At 33.9% G+C, this 16,752-nt stretch overlaps 1 protein-coding gene across 1 annotated transcript; it reads left to right on the forward strand.

Moving 5' to 3' along the window:
• Positions 1–3,188: 3,188 nt before the first annotated feature.
• Positions 3,189–8,567, forward strand: LOC128555097 (uncharacterized). The gene is made up of 2 exons (XM_053536507.1): positions 3,189–3,614; positions 5,000–8,567. Exons 1-2 carry the CDS (start codon positions 3,250–3,252, stop codon positions 6,336–6,338), a joined length of 1,704 nt encoding a protein of 567 aa, XP_053392482.1. The 5' UTR covers positions 3,189–3,249; the 3' UTR covers positions 6,339–8,567.
• Positions 8,568–16,752: the final 8,185 nt, after the last annotated feature.

Below are 16,752 nucleotides of genomic sequence, written 5' to 3' on the forward strand. Positions count from 1 at the left end.
GTTTTTTAGATGACATTTTTTTCATCTGAAATAATTCAGACAGAGGAAAGATTAATAGACAGTTTTGACAGATTGACATATTTAACAGCTTTCATGATACTATAAAATTTGCATATGATTACTTTAAACCTACAGCTACTGATAAAATAAAATAAAAATGGTACTTCGCATACTAGTATCAATGAAAAATAGATACTGTCATCAGTACATACAATTTTCATCATGTCTCTTGTTAAGAGTCAGTCTTAGCGTCGTTTTAGGAGTATTACTTTGGATTATACCATTTTTGACGAGGGAATGGTCAAACTCAGTGAATTCTTGCAAGCACGTAACTACCCTACTTGTGTCATGAATGTGACATTGAAGAAAGCCTCTTCTCTTAGAATGCAAGATGCTCTTGAATCGCGTAATAACAAAAAATACGGATAAAGTCATTCCTTCTGTATGTACTTTCAACCCATCTTTGCCAAATATTGGTAAACTGATAAACCATCACTAGAATAGAATATTCTTAAGTATTCTCAACATGAGAGTGGACTATAAACCTATTTTTGCTTACAAAAGACCCAAGAATATTCAAGATGTTCATTCTAAATTGAACAAGAAATACAGACTGGTAGTGTATGTTACTGTTACAGACGTTGCTGAACCCAATGTTTTGGAGGTAGGTTACCTTAATATTTGTATGTGCGCATGTCCAACCGGAAGGTAACGTGACGATTTACGACGACGTTTACGACATACTAAATGTGTTTGTATATCCATTCTTCTGAAAATAAATCATGAACCTGTCTCCGAACTGATGTTTTATGGTTTAATAATGCAGGAATAATGAATAAATTGCCGCAGAAACGTTTCAAAACAATGTTGCCTTTAAATGACGTCATTGACGTTAAAGACGTTACGTGTCAGTTACCGCGCAAAATCAATAGCTTTTATTTTGAAAGTACGTAATTCTGTGCATTTTCCTTACTTGAACTATTTCCAAACAGCCATTATTTGTTGAAATATTTTTATGAGTCTTTTGCTCTGAATATTAATCAATATTTTGCTTCTTTTATGTAGTTATATTGAAATGTTATGCGCAATGAAAGAAAATCGATGATGGTAACCAATGTTATTCGGAATATAGTTGGGTGATAGGTTACTTGTTACGGCCATTTTCAAAACAAAGGCTGGCAGTTTGATCTGTAATACATATTTTTCAGTTTCCGTTGATAATTTGTTATTTATATAGTAAAATTAAGCTCTAAAATTGTTCAAATTTCAGTAGAAATTTGTGGTTTCATGACTTGAATTGATATTACCATGGAAACGAAGCCCGTGACCTATATATCTAAATGTAAAATTCAAAAGCGTTGACACTGGTCTATCTAAGGAACATAGATTTGGCTTTTTATTTTCATTTCAACAGTATCTATGAGAATAATAGCAGCATGCTGAACGATTTTTCCATGAAAAATGCAAAACAAAGGGTACTGTTGTAAGTATTTTAAGCAGTGAAATTTGTTTGAATAAATGCAGAAAACACGAAAATATAATTTACGTTAGAAATAATATGTTTTAAAGCTACATTTAACAAAAAAGATAATTTTATTCAATATTTTTTATAAGAAATTATGACAAAAAGCAAAATATACGCTATTTTAAACATCTCTGTTGCCATGGTTACTTTAAACTTTAAGAAAAATAGGGTACCATCTAAAGTGCTTGGTGTTTTGCTAATAATATTACCCAAATATTCCATGTTGGTCATTAAGAAAATGGCACTGAAGCCGTTGAAAACCCCGTTTTTATACATAGTTATTTAAACAATGAGAGAAAATGCGTTACCATGGAAACACGAGCCCCGCGACATTATTATGCAGACTTCTACGGAAAACCATGAAACTGAAATACCCTGAAATGTGTTTAATATCCGTATTTCCTTCTTCTTTCAATATAAAATACCTTTGAAGGGTCTGGATAAAAATTGTACTTGAAGGGACAGAGATAAACGAAATTGAGATTGTAGCAGTTAAAACATTAAATTACACGAAATACAGAACATTGTTGCGGTTCTACTAATTTGATTTTACCCTGGTAACAAGGTAACCTACCTCCTTAAAATATAAGTGAATCCAATTCATTTTCCAGTACTACCAGTTCATCTTGTTATAATGTAAGGTATGATCTATCATACAATTCAACTGATGTTATATACTTCATAACATGTAATAAATGTTTGAAACAGTATTTTGGACAAACACATCAACAATGTTCACAAAGAATGGATAGTCATATTATGCATAGATTTGAAATAAATCATTATCCAGAAGCAACAACTTAATGCCTCCGAACATTTTAATTCATTTTAAATCTAAAACATACTATTCAGGATTTCTGTTTTATGTCTATAGAGAAAGTATCTACTATATCTATCTAATACCGTATTGAAACGTAAAGAAACGTTTTGTGAAACAGTATATTATTTTCAGCCAATTAAAGGTATATATGTATTCATTTCTGTCCAGTTCCGCTGATTTTTTATTTGAAGATTTATAAATTTACAACTTTTATTGATTCTTTAAGTAGGTCTACTTGTTTCTATTTGTAAATTTCTGAACACATTATTTTTCTGTTGGGTTTAACGTCGCACCAACAAAATTATAGGTCATATGGCGACTTTCAAGCTTTTCCTGGTGGAGAAAGACCCCAGGTGCCCCTTCGTAATTATTTCATCATGGGAGTAGAACCACCGACCTTCCGTAAGCCTTCTGGATGGCTTCTTCACATGAAGAATTCAACGCCCCTAGTGATCGCGGCTTGAACCCACATCGGTGAAGGGCAAGTGAATCGAAGCCAGCGACCTTAACCACTCGACCAAGTAGGTTCCTCTCTATGCAGAATCAACAGCTGAGAAAGGTGACCTCATCGTAACAAAAACAAACGAACAAATAAAAACAACAAAACCCAGAAAAAAAACAATAATCAAATTATCATTTTTACCGCGGAGCCTGAAACTTTGAAGAAGATAGTTACCCAGTCACTTTACAGTTTTAATCTTGTTTCATATCATTGATTTGTACACCGTTTAAATCTTCCTGATTGATGTTATTTTGAAGATAGCACAGTCGATGTTGAATATCTTAAGTAAATATTTGCCTACCTTTATCTTTAGTTATTTTGTTTTTTGCACGTTCAATAATAGTTGTTCAACAGCTATGTATATGGAAAACTAAAGAAGTGTTCGCTTTTGAAAGCGTAAACATGGCGGAAGGAGGACAATTGTCACAAAGTGTGCTCGGCGCTTCAGAGGAAATATATGATTACAACTGCTCGCCGTGCAAAAAATCTGGAGTATATAAGGAAGCACATAAATACTGTAATAGTTGTAAACTATATTACTGTAAGAAATGTCTCGGCGAACACAACAAATTTCCGGCTTTAAGAGGACACCTGATAAAAGATGTGACCTCTCAACCGAAACAGACTGCTCAAACTGGGTCATCAGGTGTATCCACGCCAGCAACACCAACTGAACCGTGTGAAGACCATCCTGAAGAAATAATAAAAATGTACTGTGGTGAACATGATGTTGTCTGCTGCACTGTTTGTATAGCACTTGATCACAGGTATCTTAACATCTGATTTTTCCTGTTGTCTGTATTCCCTAAACAGTGGTCTAAATATAAATGGACATATAATTTTACATATTCGATAACAACATTTGGAAAATATCATGTTGTATAAAGAACGATGCTTGCAACTTAAGATTGTTAAACTTAAGTGTGATATGTTGTTTTAAAAGACTATTAATACAGTCAGTTTAAGACCTTAATTTATTACATTAAAACACATATACGAGAGAAATAATAATAGAAATGTTTTATAACCTCAGAGAGAGACTATCTTAATTTGGTTTCTTAAAATGGTTTACCATACTCCACTTCTTTGGATGTCGTACTTGCTTTAAACAATGAAAATAAGCAATTGCTATCGCACCCTTTTTATGACATACGGTTTACGACTTTGTTTGCTTTTATTACTATTTGAAATTACTATTTTCGATTTTAGAACACGATTTGAAAGAATTCTAGAAACAAAATGTGCTTTTAATTTAAGATTATTTAGCTTGTACTTATAAGTGTTCATTCATGTTATGATAAATGAAGATAGGGATTTCAAAGTTATACTTTAGTTTTAACGTAGATACAGTTTAAAAACTATAACGCTTTCTCAGTGGGGTGATATAAATTCATTTCATAAATTTGGTATAATACTTAACTGGTAAACTATATCTTAATCGAATTATTAGTATGTGTAATAACATTTGACCTTGACGTCGTTTAAAATATGAAAGAATTTTCGATGTTTCAACAAAAGAACTACAGTGTGATAACATGATATTACATTCGTACCTTTTTACATTAATGTTTATTCACCCGTTGTACAACAATGATAAAATGCTCAACAGAGCCTTGCGTTTTATCATTTGTTTCAAAAGACACCAATGTACCATTTCAAATTAACACATGCTGTGTTACCTTTATTCTCCGTAAATGTGATGCCCTTTTATACTCGAATTTTAAGCAGGTTTTTTAAATTATATATTGACAGACATACTAATTACATGTATATCGTTTGTTGTGCCTTTCTTATAGAAAAAGCGATAAATATTAGATCAGTTTGAACATTTGGGTGTTTGCGATATGAAGCATTGTCAACATTAATTTTCTACTTTTGCGTTTTTGTTTCAAAAACATATCTCTTTTAGGTTTGTTGTAGGATCATGTTTATACTTTTGAAACGATTTCTTTTTGTCAAATTTGTCTGCAGACGGTCGCATCCTTATCATGTATATCTTAAATCAGCTTGAACCCATCTTTGGACCATTATGATACTTTCTCTGATTTGCTAGTCCAAATTTCGGAGACTGACCTAGACAATACTTTTCTTTTGACGAGCAGTTTTGTTTTATACTACATATCATGGCCGTTTTGTAATATATTACCTTTAGAGACTGCAAAGACGTTCACTACATTCTAAAGCTGGCTAAAGATGTCAAAACAAGCCAAGAATACAACGACTTCGCGGATGAGGTGATAACGATCAAAACCGTGTACGAGGACACTCAACAGTCTATCCAAGATGAAATAAAGACAATTAGTAACGTAAAAACTGAAATTATCAGAGAAATAAAAGAGTATAAGAGAGAGTTAGTTTCAAGAATAGAAGAACTGGAGAGTAGGTCGCTTGAGAAAGTGAATGAAAGATATCAGCAAATAATAGAAAGATTGAATGCAACTGCAAGTCATGTAAGTGATTTATTAGATAAGGTAACACATATTGTGCGAGAGATAGATAATGTGGGTGAAACACAACTGTTTGTTCAAATGAAGAGAATGAGTCCAATGAGAGACGAAAAAAGAAAGATTGACAAAAATCTTCAAACGTTTGAAGGACTTAGTTTTTCGTTGGACAACAGTATTAGAAATACCATCGAACATGTCGACAGTCTTGCTATTGCAAAAGTACCTGTCAAAATTCTTTCGAAGAAAGAGTATGGTATTATCTTTGATGATGACGAATACAGAAGGAACAATGTACGTGATATGTGTATATTGGATGACGACATCTTGGTTTTGACATGTAACGACAGACTGAAACGTTTAAATAGATCATTTAAAAAAATGTCTAATATATCGGTCCCAGGGGAATTGAATGGGATATGTAAAACTTCAAGACCAAAAGAATTAGCTATTACAATACGAGATAAGCAAACAATACAGTTTGCTCAGTACACTGCTAACAATATGTCACTGACAAAATCGTTCACAGTAGGCGTTCCATGCAAAGGTATTTGCTGTAGAGATAATTACCTGTTCGTCGCTTGTGGCGGAGGCGGCAACGACAATGTCCAAGGTCATTTAAGACAGTATGATATGAAATGTAACCTTATCTGCACAATTGACACTGACAATGCCGGCCGACGAATCTTCACATCTCCCCGCCTAATGACTCTTGATTCAAGCACAAAAAACATATATATAGCAGACAGACACAACGGAATAATTGTTCTTGACAGGAATGGAAAGATAGAAAGGCATTTGTATAATTCTTTTCTGAAAAATGGATTCGGTATCTGTATTACAACTCGGAATAAGATTCTTATTTCCAGCCTTGATTCCTTTAGTATACATCAATATGATGAAAATGTCAGGTATGTAGGAAGTGTCTTGAACCTTACGAATAAAATGCTTGAACCTGAAGGCATACTACTTGATGAATCAAAGAAACGGTTAATTGTTGGCATGGGCGTGCACAATAAAATATACGTTTATGAAGTTGAATGTTAAACGAGACTGCACATATGTAAAGAAAAAGACGAAATCCATGTACCTGCACCGGATACTCGTCTCTTTGTGTATATGTATGTTTTCAATAGGTTGCTACCAGAAACATGTTAATTCATATCAAGTTGCATATAAATACATCCTGTTTTTAGTAGTTTGGACATATATTGTTTACAAATAATATGCAAAGTCGTAAATGTGTAATAAGGTGTTGATATTCGACCATTGACAAAAATATTCAAACTTTTGAAGGACTTAGTTTTTCGTTGTGCAACAGTATTTGAAATTCCATCGACCATGTTTACGGACTTGCTATCGCAAACGTACCTCTAAAAATTCTTTTAAGAAAGAGAATGTTATTATGTTCGATGATTACGAATAAAACAAGTACTATGTATGTGATAATTATTTAATACGTGTATCTGGAATGATGACACCTTGGTTATGACATGCACCGACATACTGAAACGTTTTAGCAGGTGATTTAAACAAATAGCTAACACATCGTCCCAGGGGAATCATGAGGAACATGTAAAACTTCAAGATCTTAAGAATTAACTATTGCAATTTGAGACAAGCAAACAATACAGTTTGCTCAGTACACTATTGGAACTATGTCACTGACAACATCGTTCACAGATGGCGTTCCATGCAAAGGTATTTACTGTAGAGGTGACTTCATCTTCGTCACCTGTGGCGGAGGCTTAAATGACAATGTCCAACGTCATTTAAGACAGTATGATATGAAAGGTAAACTTATCTGCACAATTGACATTGACAATGCCGGCCGACGAATCTTCACTTTCCCCCGTCTAATGACTCTTGATTCAAGCACAAATAACATATATATAGCAGACAGACACAATGGAATAACTGTTATTGACAGGAATGGACAGATAAAAAGCCATTTGTATGATTCTTTTCTGAAAAATGGATTAGGTATTTGTCTTAAAACTAGGAATAATATTCCTGTGTCCGTTGGTCATTCCTATAGTATACATAAATATGATGAGAATTTCAGGTATGTAGGAACAATCTTGAACTTTACGGATAAAATGGTCAAACATACAGACATACTAGATGATGAATCAAAGAAACGGTTAATTGTTGGCACGGAAATGCACAAAAAAATATACGTTTTTAAAGTTGAATGTTAAAAGAGACTGTATATATTTTAAACGGTACTTTGGTCAGATATTTGTTTGTTTGTGTATTTTTTCGATAGGTTGCTGTCAGAAAGTATTCTTGCTGAGAGTCATTTGATTCAAACAGTTGTGTGACGTTTGTTCTGAGAGTACCAGTAAATTGATCCAATCACTTTTATGATTTTCATACTGAAAGAAAATTGATTCAGTAAGTTGTTTGACATTCTACTTGAGAGTACATTCATTCAATCAGTTGTATGGCTTTCTTAATAGCGTAAATTGACTAAATCAATTGTATAACTTTCTAAATGAAAGGAAGGTTATTTAATACGTTGCATGACGTTATAACTGAGAGTGAATCAATTTGATTATTTGTTTGACTTTCCAAGTAATTCTTCTGAAAATAAATTTATTCAATAAGTTTTATCACTTTCGTACTGAGAGTAAATTGTGTGAATGAGTTGTATGACTTTCGCACTGAGAGTTAAACGATTCAGTCAGTTGTATGACTTCCTTACTTTGTGTAAATTGATTCAAAGCAGTTGTTTGAATTTCTTAATGGAGTAAATAGATTAAATCAGTCGTATTACTTTCTAACTAAGAACATTGTTATCCAATAAGTTATATGACGTTATTACTGAGAGTAAATTGATTAAGTTATTTGTATGACTTTCTTAATGATACAGTTGAGAGTAAATTTATTGAATCATTTTATTATATTCTTAGTAATGCGAATAAATTGATCAAATCAGTTGATACTCTCAGCAGTATGACTAAGAAAGTTGAATGACTTTCGTACTGAGAGTAAATTGATTCATTCAGTTATGTGACTGATTAAATTGTGTAATTTATTTATATGACTTACTAACTGAGAGTAAAGTTATTAAAGTTGTATGACGTTCGTACTGAGAGAAATTGAATTTCATCCTTTGAATGACTTTCTTAGTAATTTCTATGACATTCTTTGTACTGCGATTAAACAGATTCAACCAGTTGTATGACTTTTTTACTGAGAGAAAATTGATTCTATCAATTGTATGACTTCCCTACTGAGAATTTGAGACAATAAATATCGGGCACAAATTCACATTATTGTTTACTTTTGATGTGTAAGGGGCCTCCGTGGCTTCAAATCACTTGCCCCACATCGATGTGGGTTCGAGCCTCACTCGGGGCGTTTAATTCTTCATGTGAGGAAGTCATTCAGCTGGCTTACGGAAAGTCGGTCGTTTTAACCAGGATCACGCTCGTGGTGAAATAATACACAGATGGACACCTGCGGGTCTTCCTCCATCATCAAAGCCGGAAAGTCGCCATATGACCTATAATTGTGTCGATGCAACGTTAAACTAAACAAAATAAATTGATGTGTAACCCATTGACCTACCACTATTTTGTTATTGATGAAACACGTAGAGAACTTTGAGAATAAAGGCTTATAAATTTGGACCACACTTTTGTGTATTGCGAAGGATAATATTTGTTTTGCTTAATGTTAGACAGTTAAATCAATATCCAATTCGCTTTTATGTCATTAAGAAAGAATGTAAATAGCTATGTCGTTTTGAAATAACTTAAGTTTGAATAGAGTTTACTAAATTGTTTAAGGACTTACCCAAAGGAAATTATCTTTGTCCACTTTAAGTCTAGGATTTACTTATGCTGTTAATGACCAAAATTAGCCATAATTGTAACTATCAAAATGGCATAGCTTAAGTGCCCTTAAACATGATTTTAGTTGTATTCGAAGACCCAACTGCATCGTAGACTATTCAACATGCAGCTCGTATCAGAAGAGTTGAGTAAAGCTTGCACATTTAGTAAAAGCTGCAATGACCCTGCTAAACTAAGGTCTGATTTTATCAATTTTCTTTATACCGTGGGACTGAACTTTTAATTTTTTGAATTATAAACGAAGTCAGAACTGATGATTTTTCAATTGTTAACTATACGTTAAATAATGATTTGAAAGCTTGGACAAACGCTACTTTTGTTATTGGTGGTCATACGAAACTATTGGACGAACACGATTCAGGAACTTCCGGGTTTGGTTTACATTAAGTTATCTGACTTTTACAATTTTCTTCACGTTGTCGCTTATCATTTGCAATGTTCATCAAATGAAATTACCATGGGTTAAAAATCACATGTAAGTCGCATTATTCAAAGTAAACACTGAATGATCTTCGGTACCCTCGCGTTTCTTATCTGATATTTGATATGTCAGATTGAGGCATGCGATTTTCAGGATTTATGTAACTGTTGTAAAAATATATTTCATGTTCTTAGATGCAGGCTTTTCAGACTAACATTTCTTATTAGAAACCCTTAAAATTCAAATTACGAGTTTCCAGTAGCAATGTGGTAACATATCGAAAATTATTTGACTTAAGAGGGGACAAGGCTAGGCGTAAATGCATATTTATTCTAACGCTGGTCATAAAGAACTTAACTCGAAGGACACATCACTGCCATATTAGAGAACACCTCTGTCACCTTCAAAATGATCTTCTTACAGATTTTCTTAGGTTCAGGGTGAGCTATTAGTATAGGTGGATGGTTCGGCGTCAGTCGTCCGTCGGTCACATTTTCAATTAAACATCTTCTCCTCTGAAACTACTGGTCAGAATAACACCAGATTTGGTCAGTGGATTCTGTCGAGATCCTCTATCAAGTTGGTCCCAAGTTTGTTCAAATGGGGGGGGGGGGGGGCACTTTTCCCCCTTTTATGGACCGCTAGAGCTAAAAATAGAAATATATTTAAACAACTTCTTCTCATGTACCACTTGATGGATTTTCATCAAACATGGTCTGTAGCATCCTTATATGGTCCTCTCCAAAGTTTGTTCAAATGGAGGCATTTGATCCATGTAGGGGCCGCTAGAGCTAAATATAGAAATACCTTTAACAGTCTTTTTTTCATGATTTCCACCAAGAATGTTTATAAAAGCAATTCCGTTTAGATTTCCATCACCTTTTATTACGAGAGAATAATATTGTATGATGTATGAATATGCAATGCTCCACTTTCCGCCAAGATCACACTGGCTCTGTAAAAGTAATTGCCATATTTATTTTCTGACAAAATGTAATCATTGATTTCATCAAAAGGTAGTACAAGTGAATAGTCTGTTTATTTGAATTACGTAGCGTTCTTCTCATGTACTGACGGTCTTTTCATAAAATGATAGATAGAATTGATAGAAATACTACAAACGATCCTACTGTAATGATGGAACGTTGCCATCATCCATCACCACACCATATTATACATATTGTCTCATTCAAAATACATATTTTTTTTTGTTATCTTTCTTATCAGTGTTGACGATAAAACACCCATATATATTTTAAATTCAAAAACAATGATAACGATAAACCATGATAATTTTTCTGACAAAAAGTTTTGCCAAAACTAATTCAATTTACTGTCTGGAATCATTGTGCCGAAATGTTGTTTTGGATAAATCGATAAAAAGGGAAGCAATTCAAATTAAGTACTTAAAACCATGTACAGCGTTTTAGAAAAACTCGTATCCCCAGAACACCTGACCACAAAAGAAATTGGCTTTGCAACGAGGATGGATTAAATCAAGATTAAATACATTATGTGATCATCTCTAAATATTGATTTCAACACCAAACCGAAAGTAGGAAAATATTTGCCTAACCCAATCAACCCAATCAACAGTATTGGACTGTGACATGCGCCAGAAAACGATTTCAAAGTCATTTCAGCTGTCCCTTTTGCACTATCTATTTACAGTTGAGTGGTTTGAAAATAATTACGCGTAACCTCATGTATAAACAGTTGAGACGCAAATTTCCAAACTAGTTAAACTTTTCTCTATTCCCGAACTGGTAAATTCCCCGTACGAAACTGGGAAAATATTGTGTTCAAAACCATTTTCATTTGTTTCCAGATCGGCCAGGTTTGAAGTCATAGAAACACGAAGACTTGGCCTAGGTTTTCACATGATTACAAAAATGTTGTGTATAATTATACACCGTTTGATTAAAATTGTCGCAAACTAAAAAAGAAAACATCTACAACAAAATTATGATGCGCGCAGGAGTAAGATGTGCACTCCTCTCATGCCCACAATAGGTTCATAGCACTAAATAACAATATCTATAAGATCCTTTGAAAATATAGAGTGGAACTAAGTAAAGCAAAAACAGACTAGATATAAATAAGTCTGTCCACGAGAGGTAATGAAACGCGCATTGCTATCACGACCCCCCCCCCCGCCCCCTGGCAGGATTCTTCAAGCAAAATTTAGATGGATATCATCAAATAGCTCTTGTGAAGAGGTCGTTTGAAGGACCATTCTTATTACCCTTAAGCTGCCCCGCCCCGGACCCAAAGGGGCCAATTCAATCATTTGTACAATTTGGTATCCCTACAAAAAGAGGAAGTTTTCAATCAAACATTGTTAAATTTCATGAATGAACTGCTTGAGGATAAGTCTAAGTCGTTTGAACGAAATGACTATCAGATGCCTGGAAGCTCCCGGTTCCATCTGTTGTACACATATTAAAACCTACCAAATGTGGTTGAATTCTCTCCAGTAGTTCTGGAGAAATTATTTTGTATGAACGAGCATGCAGACGGACAACGGAAGCTTAATGACTCAAATTAGCTCTCGCTGAAGACCCAGGCCAGCTAATTTAGCCTCTTTTAAACACGGATTCCTTTTTAAACCTTAATATATTGAGGTTGTGTCCAATACTAAAATAAGACTCCAACCGTTAATAATTCCGAAGGATTTGTTTGCAAAGCATTTTCATTTTTTTTTCAATTCTGCATAATTATTTGACAGCTGCTTATATTCTTTAAGTAGAAATCTAATTAAAATATGTTATGTTTCCTAGAGTTGCAATGCAGTGCACTAGTTTTCTTATAACTACAATGTATATTAAAACATCATTGGGTAATTTGTCTTTTTGTTTTAATGCTTTTCTTTCTTTGAGTAAGATTATTAAAATCAAAGCAAACATTTTCTTGCATTTTCTTTTCTTATATATAATACATGATGTGTTTATAGCGAATTGATACTTTTTTCATAATATTGCTAGTTGCAAGTTATCACTATTTTCTAGCAATGTAAAATAAAATTGCATCTTGAATGATTCAAGCATATTTATATCTTGAATATTTCCAACAAAAACTAATACACTGAGAACACAATGTTTCCATTTCTGCTCAGTCAGTTCAACCACACAACAGATATTTCTTTGAAACTTTGCACGTAGATGTATAGAAAGGCTGGGGTTGGTCAAAGGCTCTCTTTTATCAAGTTTAGTTTAGTCGAATAGAATCTTCATATTAACACAGTAACGCAAGTAGCAATATTGTCATACGAGATTTCAGTGAAATATCTATTATGTAGCTGAAGTCGCCGAGCAGAAATGGAAATACGTTTTTATCGATTGGTTTGTTTTGTTTGGAATATTTTAAATATACACACATGTAACCATATCGCCTGAATCATTCTAGTTGGGCCGTCTTTGTTGTTGGTAATGATTGGACACAATGGAACATTTCATGATAATACTCTTACAGTTGTTTATATTACGAAATAGGTCAGTCCAGATGTCGGTGCTGGGGGTGGGGGGGGGGGGGGGGGGCGGGGCAGTGTTGCATTTTCCATTACTGCTCATGAACAGACTCAATCAAACCGAGTCTGCAATTTTCACTGCTTGCCTTGTTCTCGGTGCTTCCGAGGGATGTACTTTCCAGATTTTATTTACGTCACAACAGCGGGTGTTAAGTGCTATGTGGTGGCCGTAAAATGTCGCCCGACTTCATGTTATATTTTCTGGTCCTTTGGGATCAATCATTGATTTCAACTCATTTAGATTTGAAGCTTGAATACTGCTTAAGTGCCAAGTGGCGTGGGCAGTGTTGCATTTTCCATTACTGCTTATGAACAGACTCAATCAAACCGAGTCTTTTACCGTTCGCCTTGTTCTCGGTGCTTTCGAGGGATCTACTTTCCAGATTTTATTTTCTATTGACAAACAGGTACATGCTCTATTACATATAATTTAATATATATCCTTTATAGAATATAAAGACGTTCACTACATTCTTAACTTGGCTAAATATATCCGAAAAGATCAAGAATACATCGACTACGTGAAAGAGGTGACAATAATCAAAACCGTATATGAAGACACTAAACTGTCCATCCAAGATGAAATACAAACAATGAGTACTGTAAAACTGAAATTATCAATGAAATGAACGAGTACAAAAGAGAGTTGGTTTCAAGAATAGAAAAGCTTGTGAGAAAATCGATTGAGAATGTGAATAAAAGGTATAAGCAAATTACAGATTCTGAAAAACTAAATGAAGTTGCAAGTCATGCAGATGGCCTATTGGACAAGGTAACCAACATTCTACGGGAGAGAGATGATGCGAGCGAGGCACAATTGTTTGTCAGCATAAAAAGAATGAGTCTAATGAAACATAAACAGGACATCATTGAAACAGGCATTCAATGCCTTGAACAGATTAAAACGATTTAGCAGATCCTTTGATAAACTGGAGAGCTTTCCGGTCCCAGGAGAGTCGTGTGGCTTATGCCAAACTTCAAAATCAAAAGAATTAACTATGACAATACGTGACAAAGGAAAAGTACAGTTTGTTCAGTACACTGCAAAAACAATGTCACTGAAAAAACGTTTAAATTAGGTGTTCTATGCAGAGGTATTTGCTGTAGAGATGACTTCCTTTACGTCACATGTGGCAGAGGCGATAATGACAATATCCAAGATCATATTAGAAAGAGTAGTATGACAGGTAACCTTATCTGAAAAATTGACATAAACGATACCGCTCTTTGTCTCTTTACGTCTCCCCGTCTCATGACTTTTGATTCTGACACAAAAACATATATATTGCGGGCAGAGACAACGGAATTATTGTACTTGGTACCAATGGAAAGATATCTGGCCACCCATATGATACTTTTCTAAGAAATGGTTGAGGTATTTGTCTTACTAATGAATGACATTTTGTATCTTGTTGTGCTTCTTTCAATATACAACAATATGACAGAAATTTCAGATACAAAGGAACAATCGTAAAATTCACTGATAAAATGTTTTATACTTTAGGCATACTATTTGACGAATCAAAGAAACAATCGTTGGTAAGCATACAAGATCATGACAAAAATTACGTTCAGGACGTAGAAACGTGAATACAAATGAGTTAAGCATAGGGGGGGGGGGGGGGGGGGGGGGGCCAAAGCGGTTATTTGGTCAAATTTATGCTTCCTTGATGTATGGTTGTGATAAAAACTGATATAAATACCCAACGTTTCAATTTCCTTGAACGTAAAAACACGTTCTGAACTAACGATGAGATCATTTCGTTCAATTGCAAGACAATGAATCCCTGTAGATATGTTTACACGAAAACAAAATGTCAGTTTCCAGCGATAAATAACTTGCGTAAGTCAATCTGAATAAAATCATACACATAGAATCTAAAGTCACGTTCAGACGACCTTTCCTCTAGCCAGTCAGAGCCTTGTTTTCAACATTTTGAATGTGAAAGTTAAAAGCAATCTATATTTATTCTGGGATTCCAGTTTTCGATATGTGATTTTCAATGGTTTGTAGTTATGACTGAACGCTCTTGATTTTTGTTTGTTTGCGACGAAACAAGTAATAAAGCAAAAACTGATAGATATGGCGGAGTTCACACATCAGAAATAGTTCTTTATTTTGTTTTAAATTTATCGATTTTAATTCTTTTCAAAGCATCGTATAATACTTCGTCAATCGACACAATTTTGAAGGCACTGATTCCAGATCGAGCGACAATAAAAAATAAAGGATTGTTTTTATATATATCAGGAAATTATTGCCAAATATGAAACTAAATTACTGAAAGAATATATTTTATGGAAACACATGAGAATTAGATATTTTTCCTATTTTTCCATTCAAAATTGAAAAACGTTTTTAACAGGGACACCGGAGGTAGTAAACTGCTTTGTAATGAACGATCGTTAATTATGTATTCCTTCGTGGTGTATTGGTCAAGAACGCGGGAAAGCTTTTATTGCAGCGATGGTCGATTCCCGACTCGGGCATTATTTACACGTTTACATTTTACTTTAATGAAAGAACATTTTTTAACAAAAATCTGGAGTCGAGTCCCTTTAGGCCAAACGCGTGTTGAAAGAAGTCGTCTGATTGGTTCAAATAGAAAATAAATAAATAAAAAAGTGGAAATAAAAATAGCAATATTGGAAAACTGATTATACAGAAAGATAAATTTGAATGGTCGTTTTCAGACCTAACATTTAGGAAAATCGAATACTTTAGCCAGATTATACATTTTGTATGTTTTAAACAATCTGAAGGACTGTTTTAATCTATAAGAGCATATCTGAACATCTCCGTTCGCTGTCCACAAAGAACAGTGTTTTCTGAAAGGCTTATCAATTATGTCTAGCACATCTAACAAAATCTGAGGAAACCTCTTTTTTGGATTACCACTGGCAAAACGTTTTGACAAGCTGGAGTGGATTAAATTGTGTTAGTCTTTTTGTGTTGTATACATTTCACCATAAATATATTCGAAATTATGTTTTTCAATGTTTGTAGATTCAGGCAATTTACTTATAACGCTGCCTCTAAATATGTTTAAATTCATTTTGTATTAATGGCAAAAGTTTGTGTTACATTTTCTCAGAATTTCAAAAATGAAAAGTGTTAACGATCAAGAACTGGAGAATGAATGCATAGGACAACAGTACTTAAAATTCATAGGATGATTGTGAGTGGTCACTAGATGACTACTATTGTTTTTGGGCTCAGTTTGTCAAAGGTCAAGGGCACACTGAAACTGAAAACGGTTTGAAATTAATAACTCGGGATTCTTTAGCGTAGGAGTATCCAAATCATAGGCTGATTGCCTGTTATCTGTAGACGATTATATTTGGGTCATTTGGTCAAAGGTCAAGGTCGCAGTGACACTGAAACATAAAACGGTTATTCATCAATAAATAGAGATTGCTGATGTTCATGATAACAATTATGTCTTTTATGTAGATTAATGTAAGTCTACACTAATAGACTGATTACGTATATATTAAAACACGGTTGTGATGTAATCCTTTGTTAGTTTTGTCCATTATATAGGTTATTGTACCGATACCGTTCTATACACACGACTATTTTACTATACCTATACCTGTCCATAATTAACCTGTAACTGTCCATTCTTAAAATAATGGATACTTTAAAAA

This window comes from Mercenaria mercenaria, chromosome 2, assembly GCF_021730395.1.
Source record: "Mercenaria mercenaria strain notata chromosome 2, MADL_Memer_1, whole genome shotgun sequence".
In the NCBI taxonomy this organism is placed as follows: Eukaryota; Metazoa; Mollusca; class Bivalvia; order Venerida; family Veneridae; genus Mercenaria; species Mercenaria mercenaria.